At 44.4% G+C, this 15112-nt stretch overlaps 1 protein-coding gene across 1 annotated transcript in view; it reads right to left on the bottom strand.

Annotated features, from left to right (window-relative positions):
- Nucleotides 1–14054, bottom strand: part of IGFBP5 (insulin like growth factor binding protein 5) — a 28929-nt gene extending 14875 nt beyond the window's left edge. Inside the window, exon 1 of the mRNA XM_031958079.1 lies at nt 12962–14054. Within this exon, the coding sequence (XP_031813939.1) occupies nt 12962–13295 (334 nt within the window). The 5' untranslated portion in view covers nt 13296–14054. The remainder of the gene's footprint in view (nt 1–12961) is intronic.
- Between the last annotated feature and the right edge of the window lie 1058 nt (nt 14055–15112).

The raw sequence follows: 15112 nt of genomic DNA, 5'->3' as shown, positions 1-15112 counted from the left end.
AGAGGAGGACAGAGGGCCTCAGACATTTGGTTCTAAAGTCCAAAGTACTTGGGGGATTTGGGGGAACAGATACTCCTTGTCCTGAGCCCTCAGCAAATGTGATAATCCACAATTCACTGTTTTCCCCCCTTCCTGCAGGACTTATATTTGGGGTTTTCTGGTGAAGACTGGGTTTTCTGGGGTTCAGTGCTTAGGGAGGAGATTTCTACATTAGTTTTCTCTTTTCTTCCAATTCCACCCCCCTGTTTCTTTCTCTTCTTTTTCTGTCCTGTTCCCCTCTCCCCTTTCTCTTCCCTCTCCTTTCTTCACTCCAGTCCCCACTCAGCTTTTCAGTGGCTTTCCCTTACACCACAAGACTTCCCAGCCTGGTGATTCAATTAAGATCTGAACAATCTCTGGAAAAGACAAGGAACATTAACCCTTTCCTGATCAAAGTGGGGGAGGGAGAGATCTAATTCAGTCTTGGGCACTCTCCAGTCCTAAGAGCACCAGGACAGCTAACTCAAGTTAACTTGAGTTGTTCATCTATATATGAATTTGAATAGATGGGGCACAATTCACAAACCTTCCCTGACCCTTTTTTCATTTTGTCCCTGCATTGCACCTTCCTCTTTTCCCCACTCGTTGTTTGGATCCCATGCCTTCGGAACCAAATGGGAACAAGGAATTTCAGGAGGGATTCTTTAAGAAGAAGGGTAACCTCGGCAACCATGTCTCCAGAAGAGAGATTAATTTATTTACAGTAACCCACTCCAGTTAAGTCTCCAACTTCCTCTTTCTTCTATTATGATATAGGAACAAAGACCCCAATGAACAGGAAAGTCTAAAGCAAGTAGAAGAAATTGGCCATAGATATTTATTAAGCTCTAGAGCTTCTACTGCCTTTAAGTGAGTTGGAATAAGTGTATGAGGAGAGGGTGTCTAGAGCTGGATAAAAATAGGATCTGGGCTTTATATCCCCTACATTCATACCCACCAACATCTATAGGTGTGTTCTTTTTAATCTCATTCTCAGATGTTCCGCTTCTATTATCTCTGTTACGTGACTTTTGACACAGCTTCTCTAACTATGTGAATATGAAAGAAAAAGCTATAGAGGTCTTGGATTGTAAAGAACAATATCTGACTGGTGACATAATCTTAAATAATTATTATCCTCAGACCCAGGAAACAGTGAGCACCAGAAGATTCTCATCCCCTGTTTCCTAGGAATCTGGGATACATCAGAAGTTTTAAGTGCTTTTGGGGAACAGAGTGATTCAGTAAGTCAACTGAATTCCATTTCAAGTTCAAATCCACTTTCCAAAGTGCTTTGTACAAAGAACTAATGATTCCCCTTTATTTAGTGTTTTTAGGGAGATCTAATCGTACAGAAGACGGTGTGCTGGTTCGGGACTGAAACCCTGCCATTTGCTATCCATGTGACCTTGGACAAGGACGTCAACCTTGGTTCTTATTATGAAATGAGAAGGCTGGTTGAACTTGACTGAATACCTTCCAATTATATGACCCCAAGGCATAGCAAATTCTTTCCTCAAAGCAACTCTGTAATAAAATCAGAAATACAAATATTATTACCTTCATTTCTACAGAAAATGTAACTGAGGCTCAGAGAGTTTAATTACACATTTCTGGTCACAATTCAAACTCATGTAGAGAGTCAGCACTTCAAAAAGCATGCTAGCCTCCAATATCTTGTCTGCCTTTCACCATTTATCCTTGGCCCTGAGCCTAACTCCCTAGCTCTGGAAACCCTTGTCAGGATGTCACCAAGGGCTTTATTTTTGGTCCCCAAGCTCTTAGGAGATGCCCTCTAATCCTGAGATAAAATGACTTCACTGATACAAGGCTTAATTTTACCCTGCTCTGTCTGCTCCCATCCCTTTGATTTACATATGACTATAAATAATTCTCCTTGCCTAAGCCTCTATACCTGACTTCTGATTAGGAGTATATTTCTAGGCTCAACCAATAGTTTTGGGTTTCCTCCTAAACAACATTACCTCTAACTCTCATGATGTCTCAGACACCTGCATATAGCATGAACACACCTGGAATAATCTCTGTACAGGTTCATCTCACTTTTCCAGGGAAAGCAGTCTTCAATTCAATTTAACAAGAATTTATTGAGCCTCTAGTCTTTGCTGAGAATTAGCCTAGGCCATGGAGAAATGAATAGCTCCCTTGCCCTCAAAGATGCTTCCATTATCACATGCCTAACTACAAGGTAGTTCAAGAAGATTGAGAGCACTAATAATTGGGGAGGTAGAAGAGACTTCCCTACCTAGGAACGAAGCTTTAATGGTAGGCAAGGAGCTGATAAGGGGTGAATTCCAGATATGGGATGAGGGAGTGGGGACACTAATCTAAGTGTCTTGTGCATAGAGGAGGGAGATGGAATGGGGAGCTGGTAATCTAGTTTGGCTGGAACACAAAGTACATGAAGTAATTTGAGATAAGACTGGGAAGGTGAAAGTAATGACTAATATGACAGAAAGCTGGAAGGTAGGTTTGGAGCTCAATGGTGGAAGTCCTCTAAAGTTAGGCTGTTTGTGTTTTATCTTGGAGGCAGCAGGGAGCCATTGACCATTCTTGAGCAAAGGAGTTAAATGGTCAGACTTGAGCCTTGAAAAGACTTTTGGAAGCCATGTGCATGTTAGATTGGAGCAGAGAGACTGGAAGTTACTTTGATGTTCCTGCTGTTTTATTCCTTTGGCAAACATAAAGACCCTCGGCAGCTATCCATTCACTCTCACGATTAATTTTGCAGAATTGATGTGAAGGAATTTGAGCATAGTAGGAGACTCTTCCAGGAGACATGTAGTTCTAAGCTTGGCCTGCCATTCCCCAGAGGAAAATGGGAGAAAAAAGGAGCCATGCTTCTTGGCCCTATTCTTGGTAATATCAGTCAACAATCTCTGGAAAGCCCACTCCTTGAGGTCCAAGCCCATTTCTGCTGCCTGACGCTCTTCCAAGTATTCTACCATGAGAACACGTCTGCCACTCAGAGGCAGCCCATCCGCCTCCACCCTTTTTCCAAATGCAAATGGCAATTCTGACATCCAGGGCCATTGCTCATAACATGGTTATGGGCTCACAGTCATCGAGAAGGAAGGTTGAGATTGACTTTGAATTCAGAGCCGAGACCATACTTGGTGACACAACCAAAGCGTTGAGTGACCAACCAGCATGTGTGGAACATGAGAATAGATTGGGTTTCCTTCTAATCTTGTCCCTGCTTTCTCTTATCATAACAATCACAGGGACTAGATTATCTCGAAGGTTTCCAGTCCAACAGTCCATGGTTCTGCAATTCTAGAGATGCTACTAGAATAGTTTACAAATTAGCCATAATAAAACTAAAAATGGAAAGTTTTAAGCCTCAGTGGTTGATGTGACACTTAAGTTATTGACCTACTTGCTTTAGAAAGCAGAAAAAGGGAAGAAATCCCCAAGCTTTGCTGGGCTCTTCTTCTATACCAAAAGTACCCACCTAAACTTGGGTTTAGATGCAGATGGTAAGGCATGAGCTGGTGAATCATCACCTCTGTCCCCTACCATTCTAGCCAACCAGTCAGCCTCCTGCTAGGACCTGGGCCTGGGAATATTGCCACCACTTGGGAGACCAAAAGACTGGATGATGACTGTGAAAATAATATAAAAAGCGTCTCATTCTCCTGAGGTCTGACAGTTTCCTAGCCCGTCATGCCAAATGACTCAATGGCAATTTGCAGAAAAAGAGAAGGTGTGTGTGGGGGGTGGGGAGGGAGCTGGGTAGGACTGGGTGGAGGTTTGTAAGGCTCCTCCCTGGTTCCTCCTCCTACCCACTCTCTAACTGGCCAGAGTCTGTCTTTCCCCAGGCTCCTGGAAGGGACTGTTTTCTTTCCCTTTGTGGTCAGTGTCAGACGCACATGTTCTGGGCTTCTTTTAACCTGAATTATAGGCTGGAACGGAAATGGGCACCAACCTTCCAAGAGGAAAACCAACCGAGACAACTGTCATGTTGAAAGGAAGAAGCAAGGGGAAAATTTGCTGGCTTGGGGAGGGCAGACTCGGAAAACTGTATTGACTTGTTAGAGCTGGAGAGCCTGACTCCCTCTAACTGAGTGCCATTCTCTCTGTAAGAGGAGATGAGATGGTGTATTTGGGGCCGAGGCTGTGACCAAAAGGGAGTTGAGACCTCCCTGCGCCTCAGTTTCACCATTACGAACAAGGGTACAGTGGGAAAGAGCATTGGGTTTGAAGTCAAAAGATTCCAGTTTAAATTCCACTTACACTCTTATGACCTTGGATCTCAACCTGTCTGGATCTTATTTTCCTTGTCTTATATAACTGGAGGATTTGACTAGAAGATTTTCAGGGTTCTATTCCAGCTCTAAATCTATGACTTGACGAACAGGAATGACACATTGGGCCTCTCAATCCATCTGTCTTAGTAGTCCCTGCTGGTGGCTAATTTAGTAGTGTTTTTAGGCGGTCTTCAGATTCCCATCTATCTGTATAGATATATAGAGTGAATGAGAATACAGTGAGAATAACTGACTAATGGTAAGAAAGGACTTCCTGATTGCTGGCCATTCCTATCTTTCCTCTCTCCCATATTGTTCTCCTGATCTTCTATTGTTTCCTTTCAGGGGCAAACCCTAGGTCTGTTGGAAAGTATGGGTTAAAAGAAATAAAGGAGAAAAGTTTTGAGAATAATGATTCAAGAGCATCTCGGTTATGGCCAGCTCAGTTAAATAGGGTCTTCAGGAATGGAAATCACATGCCAATTTACCTGTAGATCACTTCTTCCCAACACTTTCAATGAGGAAACCTAGTTCTGGTACAATTTTGGTTAAGTCTCAGATGAAAAACTAAAGGAGGAAATGGTACTAACTTCCAGGGCCAATGAGGAAGACAATTGGAGAATAGGTTTCCTTTTCACTTTCCTTTCTTATCAAGTGTTACCCTTCCCCTTTATCTCCTTGAGTCCCAATGTGCCCCCAACTTTTGTTTTTTGTGAAGTTCAGTATCTTACTATTTGAGATAGATGGGCCACAGTAATAATTGAAGAATACTGGGGTTCACTTCTTTATCTCCACCTACTTCTACTCTAAAGAAATACTATGCCCAATCATAGTCAAGAAGGCTGATGGGAAGAAGATTTTACAACTCTCTTTTGAGACCAGTTAAAACCTGGACAGCTCTCATCACAGGCAAGTTCTTTCTTATGTCCTCATACTTCTTTTTGGCTTTAGAGAAGATGAAAGGTAATTGGCACTCTTTAAATAGAAAATGTTCATGTATTTGAAGACCTAAGTGCAAATATAACCTCTTAGAACAGCATATTAATGCTTTTTTACCCCCCAAATAGTTCCACTTTGTCTATGTGGGATGTCCTAAAAGTCTTTGGTCAGTTTGAAGTTATACTTTTAAAATGCACTAAGACTTTTGGGATACTGTATTTTGTAGTCATCTTTCCCCCTCTCTCCATACATGAATGCATACATGCATACATAAATATATATTCCACTCAGTGAAACTTAAGTTTTTTGAGAGCAGGGACTGTTTTGGTTTTTGTCTTTATATTTTCAGTTTCTGGCACATAATAGAGACTTAATAAATGTTTATTGAATTGCTAGTTAAATTATCCTTCTCAATTTTTCTCCTGGGTAAGCTCCTCTCCCCCTCCAATTCTCTTTCCACCATGTTTTCTGCTTCATCTTTACTAAATGGAGATCTGATGCACAGACAGAGGCAGTGATAAACCAATTAGGTTTCCTTTTCACTTTCTGGGTTCAATCCCTTAATTTGGAAGCTGAGACAATAGTCTTTTAGCATGTCTCTGTCCCTATTCTTGGCTGTAATGGAGTCCTTCATTATATACATATATTATATATCCCCATGTACATATGTATAATATACATCCACATGTATTTTGTAAAAATATATACATGTATACATATATATACATATACAGAAAATTAGGAGAGTTGGATAGCAGGGAGATAGTAAAGCTCTATGAAGAAGAAAGAGGAGTGAGAGAAGAAGGGGGAGGAGAAAAGAGAAGAGGAAGAAGCAGTCTAGTTCTCAGTTACACATTTATTTATTTCTCTGACCTGGCCCTGGGGACATTTCCACTCATGACTCATCAGAACTCAAGCTGCCCAGAATGGAGCGGGGTAGTCCATGCTGCACTGTACACTAAGGCAAGTAAGTGTATCTCCTCAACAATCCTTAGTATTGGAAGGAAGAGAGAAGCAGGGAGCAAGTGGGTATCTTTTCTTGCCCCATGACACCTCCCCTTCTCTTGGGTTGTGCCTGGTTTGGGTCTGACAAGGGGACTCTAGTCTGGAAATCAAAGCAGAGGATGAGGATGAGGAAGCAGATGCCTACTTCCCTGGCTCTAGCTCCCTGCAAATGTTCTTCTGGGAGTTGGAAGTGGGGCGAGGAGCTGAGCAAAGATGATCTTGAGTTGTTTTAGTACTAGGGGAGGGAGGGGGCTGAAAGCTGAGATCTACCCCAGAACACTCCAATAGAAATCTCAACCACTGGTGGAGACAGAAATTGAAGGAGGAGAAAATTATAGCCTAAAATTATTGAGAGGAGACAGCTCTTGTATTATATTATTTTTTTTGGGGGGGCAGGGAAGACTCCTCTTTAACCCCCTCAACCAATCTCCCTAAGACAGGGGTCCTCAAACTTTTTAAACAGGGGGCCAGTTCACTGTCCCTCAGACTGTGGGAGGGCCGGACTATAGTAAAAACAAAACCTTTGTTTTGTGGGCCTTTAAATAAAGAAACTTCATAGCCCTGGGTGAAAGGGATAATAGTCCTCAGCTGCCTCATCTGGCCCGTGGGTCCTAGTTTGAGGACCCCTGACCTAAAATAATACTACCTTTTTCCAGATATCTAACTATAAGGAAATCTCAAAGCCTCAAGCATAGGCCCTGCGTAGAAGTATAAATTCAGCCTTTTGGTGTAGTTTCAGAATTTGGCAGGACTGGGGGTTGCAAATAGTCCACTGAGGTATTATACCAGATTTTGGGGAAGATTCCGGACTAATTAGAACCATACATTGTTATAAGTGCCTATTCATTTTTCCAGATTGGGAGGAGGTTTTTTTTCCAAAGATTTATCTCATGGTGCTAAGCCACTGTATAAACAGGATTCCTTCTCTCATTTTTAAACATCCCCAAAGAAAAATTCAGACTTTGGGAGCTCATAGGTCCAACTTCCATTAGATGCCCCCTAGTGGCAACTCAGGGCTCTACATCTCTGTTTAGAAAACAGGTTGAATATCACTGTATATTTGCTTTGGTTCTGGAAAAGAGCAAGGCAATTCTGGTACCTCTAACTTGACTTTGACCTCATAGTGCCCTTGGCAGATCCAACATCTTCCCTTCTCCCAAGAGGAGCACAAGATCAACTTGGCAGGAATTTCCTTCCCTTTCCTGCTTAGGGACAGTATCAATGCTGCATAACTGGGTGGATATGCCCTTTAGTTTCTCAACCAAGTCTTTTGATCTTTAAAATGAATATTCAATAAAATAAAATGAGTTCAGGCTCTTTATCTCTCCACCCATGTTCTTTCTCCTTTATCAACTCTCTTCCTCTTGTTCAATAAAAAAAAAAATCAAAATTAAAAATTAAAAAAATTAGAAAACCTTAGCTAAGAACTGTTTTGCTAAACCTGCTGATGGCAAGGTCCTTCAGAGATCATTTCATCCATCCCCCTGTTTCTGAAGAGAAAATTCTTTCTCTTGATAATAAGAAGTCATCCTATTAGCCCAGAGAGTTGAAGAAAGGGAAGGAAGAGGATGAAATAGGAACTTTACTGCTAGTGCATGGGTACACACACAGAATTCTCCAGGATTGACATTAGCAGTGGCAGATTCATCTTAAAGATTTTCCCCCAAAGGATTGTATTTTGTAAAAACATATACATTTTGCAAATACAAAATAAGTTTTCTGGATTCTGTATATAAGATGACAATACTAGCAAAAATATAAATATGTTTCTATCTAAAAGTGTCTACTATCTGCTTAGTTCTGTGGATTTGAGTTTGGCCTTAGATGCACTGTTTAGATCAACTCCATAACCAGTGACTTCAAAGAAATATTCTGTGACAAAAACAAAACTGTTGAAACCTCTCCTTTATTTCTGCCAGTAGCTGCCCTCTTCTTCTCTCTCTCCTCTCCTTGCCCTCTCTCATCTGGTACCTGATCTGTTTCATCTACACATTTCAAGTTCATTTTAGATGAAAACTATTCAAATTTAGATTCATGACCTGGTTCTAGTTTCTAGGACATAAAAGTCTAGAGTTGGGCAATTTCTTCTCTGAAGTTGAATGAGTCTCATTTATCATTCATATCAAGAATGTCAGTGATCAATGGGATGCTCAGACTTTAAGCAAAGATTACATACATACATTCATTACATATGCATGTATACAGTATGTATGTATATAAATATACATATATTCAGACATATAAACATACATAAACAAACAACTTATATATACATATATATTTTATATATAGTATGTATGTGTATATATAATATATATAGGGTTTGGCAATTTCTTCTCCAAAGTTAGATGGGTCTCATTATCATTTATATCAAGAATGTCAGTGGTCAATGAGATGCTCAAATTTTAAATAAAGATTATGTACATACATACACTATGTGTATATATATATACATTATGCATGCATATAAGATGATATATATACATTACATATAGTGTATGTATAGAATATATATTATTTTCCACATATATATTCCCTTTCATACATACACATGCATAAAGACACATACATATACATATTTTCTCCCTTTTCCTCAGAGACTCCCCTGATCTTTGCTCTCATCTTCACCCTGACCCCTAATCCAGTACAATTTTCCAGGCTACTGCTATGGGTATACCTGACCCCTCTTCTTCCCTCCCCTTCCCCACAACTCAAGTTCTTATCTATCAAGCTATAGTTCCTCTGTGTCTGTGAAAGCTGGACCCCATCTGGCAAAACCAAGGGTGAAACCCAGGGGAGGAGACAGAAAGGAGGTGGGGAGGGAGGCAAATAGGGAAAAAAGAGGAAAGAAGTATTAGGAGAAAAAAAGAGAAAAAGGGAGAAAGATAGCTTTCTTTGACGTGCTGCATATTTCTCTTGTTTGAATTGACAGGGTGTGGGGGGAAGGAAAGAAAAAAAAGAGGAAATTGGAAAAAAGAAAAAAATCCAGTTAGAATTTAATCTGTCTGTTGCTCTCCCAGTTTTAGCTATGGTTGGCTCACTAGGAAACCTTTCAAAGGCCTTTTTTTTTTGAATGGAAAGGAAAGGAAGAAGGAATCTGGCATCCTCATTTTTCCATGAGCTTGTTCAACTGAATGGACATGAGTTTGGCTAATAAAGCCAGCTCTGGAACTCAGTTTCCACATGGCTCTTGGACTAGGCAGGGAAGTATGCTTAGGCTGACCATGAATCCAGAAATTGAGAGGGCTTACTGACACCTACCTAGCCCCACCCTTCCCACCTGCTGGCCAAAAGGCTGTAAATTTCATACCCTCAAAATCTTAATGAGTTTTTTTTTTTTGAATTAGTCGAGGATTCCCCCCCCATGTCCCACAGATAAAAATCAGTGTGATATAGTCCTACATGCGACACTTGCTAACGGGTGACAGTGAATGAAACGGATTCACTGGATTCTGTTTCCTCAGGTGTATAATAGGGAAATTAACACTTGCTCCTGCCTATCTCAATGAGTTGTTCTGGGGATTAAATTTATGTAAAACAATCCATAAAATGATATTAGATATATGCTATTATTTTCTGCTCCAACACCTGAATAGATTGAAAGCTTGAACCTATCTCCCTCCCCCATTGCCTAATTACCTCACACTAGAGCTAGCCCAGTGCTGAGCACACAGTAGGTAGGTGTTTAATAAAATGACTGTTGCCGATTAATTGCACTGTTTGTATCTGCACGGAGGATAGTATCTTGTGATTGTAACTCTGTCTCAAGTCTTGACTGTCCAGCTAACTGAACACACTTCTGTTTCAAGCTCTCTCTGCCGTTGGACTTGGAGCCAAATGGGTAAGAGCAGCCCAGCTCTTGAGCTCCCTCTAGTTGCACAGCAACAGGCCTATGAAGATATACTCTCCTAGTCTTTCTTTTTCATTCTTAACACTTTACGTTGCAGAGGCCATGGCTTATTTCTACTTCCCTGGTTCTGATCTCAGAAATGCTTATTTTTTAAATGGATTTCCCCTCACTTCACTCTTAGGATAAACGCAGTCACCTTGGACATTTCTCCTTCCACTCTCACTCACACTCCCGTCTCTCAAAAGGGGGGAAGTCTAGGAGGTGGCAGAGGTAGGAGATTGCAGAAAAGGAAACTCAATTTCCCCTCTACCAGTCTAGCTTCTCTGTGCCATCATCTGCTTAAATCTATTCTAAACAACCCTACTCTGTAACTCTCAAGGACCCCCTTAAATTGTTGTGAGGGGGAGGGCGAGGCGATAAATGCCCACCTTCCCTTTCAGAACGGTCGAACATTCGGTGCTTCCAAAATGTGGCCAGAGCCCGTTCCCAGGAGAAAGAAATCTTCAGGCAAAGCCAACCAGCTCACGTATGTCAGACACCTGCTCCACGGGCGGCGGAGGTGGGGCAGGAGGGGCGCCCGAAAGAAGGCGCAGCGAGGGGGCCGGGGCTAGCACCGGCCAGTTGCTCGAAGGCGTGGGGGTGGGGGAGGGAAGCCGCAGTTTATGGCCGCATCTCGCTTAGGAAACGATCTGGCCTCTAAGCATTGGGATGCCAGGGTTCTTCATATTGTTCACCTTGACTGGTCTGTCTCCCCACCCCTTCCACCAACGGATCCCCGCCCCTCCTCCTCGTCCCCCTCCTCGCTCTCTCCGTCTCTCCTCTGTCTCTGTCTCTCTCCCCCCTCTCTATCTCTGTCTCTCCGCCTTTCAATCTCTTTCCTTGTCTGTCTGTCTGTCTGTCTCTCTCCCACACACAGAGGAATGAAAGAACGGCGCATGACGCTGTTTGGGGATACTTTGCATAGTTTCAGTGTGACCAGGTTATTACACTGTGTGCTAGGTTCCAAGACAGGAAATCAACTCATACCTTTTCCCCGGCGCTAAGCTAGTTCAAATTCACATTTCTGAGGATCAAGGCCGGTCGGGCCGCTCCCTTCCCCCCCCCCCCACTTTTTTTTTTTTTCCTTAGGCTCCTAATAAAAATAACTGGATTCTGGGCCACCTTCCCCGCGCCTCGCCCTCTCCACAGTCCTCACCACCTTTCCCAAGCCCTGGAATTATTTGCTGGACCAGGCTCATTGAGGAGGGCCGGAGGGATGGGAACGGGGAATATGGACAGAAAATCCCTAGGACACTCAAGCCACAAGACGTTACCTAGGAAAGCCATCCTGCCTCCAGGCGTTTGGCTACCTCTACCACCCAGCTCCCGGACACCACAAGTCCTTTATATTGCACTATGGAAAAGTGTGTGTGAGGGGTTAGAACGCAGGAGAATGTGGTGGGGTGGGGGTAGGAGGCAACATGGCTGGGGGTGGGCGGATGGGGGTGGGGAGGGAGGCACACCGGGATCCGAGCCAGGAGACTTCTCCGAGTTCAGAATTTCTAAGCGCAGCTTTCTAAACCCTCCTGAAAGGAGTCAATTACAGTCAGTCTGGGCGGGACGTGCCCGTGGCCCTGATCTGGGACCTTTAGCTCAGGTTCCTCTCTCGTTTTTCCTCCCTCCCTCTCTTTTTAGAGATCAGGTAAAGTCGAAAGGGAATGGGAAAAGGAAGGAGCCTCAGACCTTTCCCCATTGAGCCCCAAGCCCTGTCAATCACTCAGGCCAAGGAGTCCAGGATGCTCTACGGGGGGCGGGCGGGGGGACCCAAGGGGAGTAAGGAATGGGCGGACGTTACAGGTTGGGAGTCTCAGTTGCACAAACTCCGATGCTTCTAGCGTGCCCCCCCCCCCCCTCATCTCTTGAATATAATATGGTCTTGGCTCCCAGTACACTTACTCTCCAACCCGTAGGGATCTGCCACATACTCGGTTGGAAATATTATGGATGGAGGCGGGGAAGGGTGGGGTGGAGAGCAGCTGGAGGAGGTTGGATTTCGCAGTCACTAATCTTTCTCCCGCCACCTTCCCACCCTCACCTTTACCCCGCGGTACTATTCAAATTTTTGGTGGGAAAGAGCGGGTAGGAAAAAGCTAAGAGAAGCAGCCCAGCTTTCCGCCTTTGCGGATGGAGACTGGGCAGGCGGCCAAGCCAGGCTGGAAGGTGCGCGCCGAGAAGGAGGTGGTGGCGGCAGTGATGTGAAGAGAAGGAATTCTGAATTTTAAAGCCCATCATTCATCCCAAGTTCAAAAGCGCTTCTTTGGCATGAGAAAAATTAAAATAAAACAGCCCTTTAGGAAGCAATTTGCCATTGGTAATGAAAGTAGGGTCATAAGAATTACGTAAGTGGACAGAGAACGGGCGAAGGGAGCATGAAAGGGTGGCAAGGGGTTCAGCAGAGAGGAAAAAAAGACAGCCCTCAATTCAAGAAGATTCTCGGCGGATCTTTTTTGTTTTCTAGTTAGGAACAAGTTGCGAAGGGGATGGGTGGGAAATTAATAATGGAAAGCCCCACCCCAACCTGGAGGTCTGGGGGTGTCAGGGGCTGAAGTAGAGAATTCCGGCTGAGATCAGAATTGGGAGAAGGGAGGAGGGACAGCAAAAGGAGAATGGGGGAAGAGAGGTGGGGTGGGTGGGTTCCGTGAGCTTGCGAAGCAGCCTAGAACTGCAGGATTGGGCAGGTGGCTCCAGAGTCCTGGAGAAAAAAAAAAAAAAAACCCAACGCCCAAGTCCAGGCTGGCTCCAAGCCACTTGCAAAGGAAGGGAAGATAATGGGTTTCAAGCATTTCCCCGCCAACCTCCCGCCGCGCAATGAATGACCCGGAGAATAAGGTTCCCTCACCGATTTTGGCTTGCTCTCGGTAGCTCTTTTCGTTGAGGCAGACCCCGCGTCCGTGCAGGAGGGCGTGCAGGGGCTTCTCCTCGTCCTGTCGGGGGAGGCAGCGGAGCCCTTGGGCGCAACGCTCGGTGTACACCCCGCACGATTGCCCCTCGTTCAGCGCGCAGGTCATGCAGCAGCCGCAGCCGGGCTCTTTGACCAGCTCGCAGCCCAGGGGACTCGGGGGGCACATGGACAGGGCTTTCTCGTCGCACGCTTCGCAGTGCACGAAAGAGCCCAGGCCTTGGGCTGCCCCGATGCAGGCGGACAGCAGCAGGAACACCGTAGGCAGCACCATCTTCCTAAAGTTCCCCCTTACCTTGGGGCACGGTACAAGGCTGGGGAGACTGTGGGGGCAGGGTGTGTGTGTGGAGGGTAGAGCCTCAAAATCTGCCCAGCTACCTATTGTCTTGGGAGCAAGACGAGGGCTTTCCTCCTTTTTCTCTCTCTACCGGGGTCTGGGTTTTTTTTTTTAAGTGTTGGGGGGAAAATTGAGGTGATGGGAGAGCTGGTCTCAGTTGCAAGAATCAAGGCTTGCAATAGTTTGGGGCAAAAAAAAAAATCGCCAGGTGAGAGAAAAAAGAGGAATGGTAAAATAACCCCCCCCCAAATCCCAGCTCACCTGCTTTTTTTTTTAAAGTGAAAAAAAAAAGCCCCTCAAGACAGGTCACCCTAAGGCAACCACCAGAAAATTTACTTAAAGGTTGGGGAGAAGTTTCCAAAAAATTGAAGATCACACCCAAGTGTGAACTCCCTGTCCTCCCTATGAATGCATCAAGTGGATCGGGGTTGCCACCGAGCAGGTAGAACACTGCCCGCTAGAAAAAACAAATTAAAAAAAAAATAAGCAAGATTTTTTTTTATATATATCTAAAAACTCCTCTTTTTTCCCGTCCACCACCTCTTCCAACTCGCCAGGTTCTCTGAAAAGCACGAAGAAGAGTCCTGCGGAAGGAGGAGGAAGGGGAAAAATATTATAAAAGCACCAGCACTTTGTAGCTCTCCCAACACTTTTCCCCCGGAGAAGTTTCTAAAGAGACTGATTATTGCCGAGCAGGCTGTCTTTTTTAAATAGACGTCCCCCTGGCTGCCGGCCAGCCGTTCGCTGCAACCCGAGAGCACACGACACCCAGTCTGAAAAGATGCCAGCAACTCGCGCAATATTGCAGCGCACACTCACACGGGCTGGGGGGGTGGGGCGAGGACTTCGAGACACCGAGCAGACTCCCCCTCTAGTCTTGAACACTACCCCTCCCCCCCGGAATGAAAGGAAGGGGCGCAGGATTTGGGCTGCTGGAAAGCGGGTCAAGCAGAAAGGAGAACCGGTTCTTTTGCACGGATGGACACAAAGCCATGGAACTCTGGCTCACCCCCTACCCCCACCCCAAGATTCACACACCCCGGGCTCAGGGAGCTGGAGGGAGAAGCAGTTTAGTTTTTAGCCAACTCTATATATACAGAGAAGAAGAAAATCTTTTCTAAGCCTTGCAAATCGGCTGTTTGCTGATGTCTATTTAAGTTACCATGTAAGGTTTGGGAAGATGGGGATGGGGTTGGGGTGGGGAGAGGCGGTGGATGGAGATGGTGGGCTGAGCTTTTTTTTTTTAAAGCTAAAGGAAAAATATAGCTTCTGGAAACTTTGCAACTCTGTTCACCTGGTTCTCTTAAATGATCATTCATTGCCTTTGGGCTATGTTGTTGGTACAGGGGATGCTTATGTGAACCCCAATTCCCCCTTATGTTGCCTGTGTCTCAGTGTAAGGGCAGTGTGTATGAATGGGAAGGTTATTTTTTGAGGCAGCACAAATTTAATGTTATCAGCAGTGAGGAAAGAGTTAATGTAACACCAACTGTTGAGGAAAGCCAAACAATTAAGATTATGGGTGAGAAAAATCTAGTTATTTCTAAATCTACTTTATGAAGTATAGAATAATTTCAGGATAGTCTTCTGAGTGAATGGAGTTGTCTTTATATTGTCACTCCTTTTGGGTTTTCCAAGGGGGACCTTCAACTAGATAAGAGCTGTGTGTGTGTGTGTGTGTGTGTGTGTGTGTGTGTGTGTCAGACACACACACACACAGAGACAGAGACAGAGAGAGAGCCTGCCTTTTGGAA

Source organism: Sarcophilus harrisii, chromosome 3 (genome assembly GCF_902635505.1).
Source record: "Sarcophilus harrisii chromosome 3, mSarHar1.11, whole genome shotgun sequence".
In the NCBI taxonomy this organism is placed as follows: Eukaryota; Metazoa; Chordata; class Mammalia; order Dasyuromorphia; family Dasyuridae; genus Sarcophilus; species Sarcophilus harrisii.
This window is presented reverse-complemented; position numbering and strand designations above follow the sequence as displayed.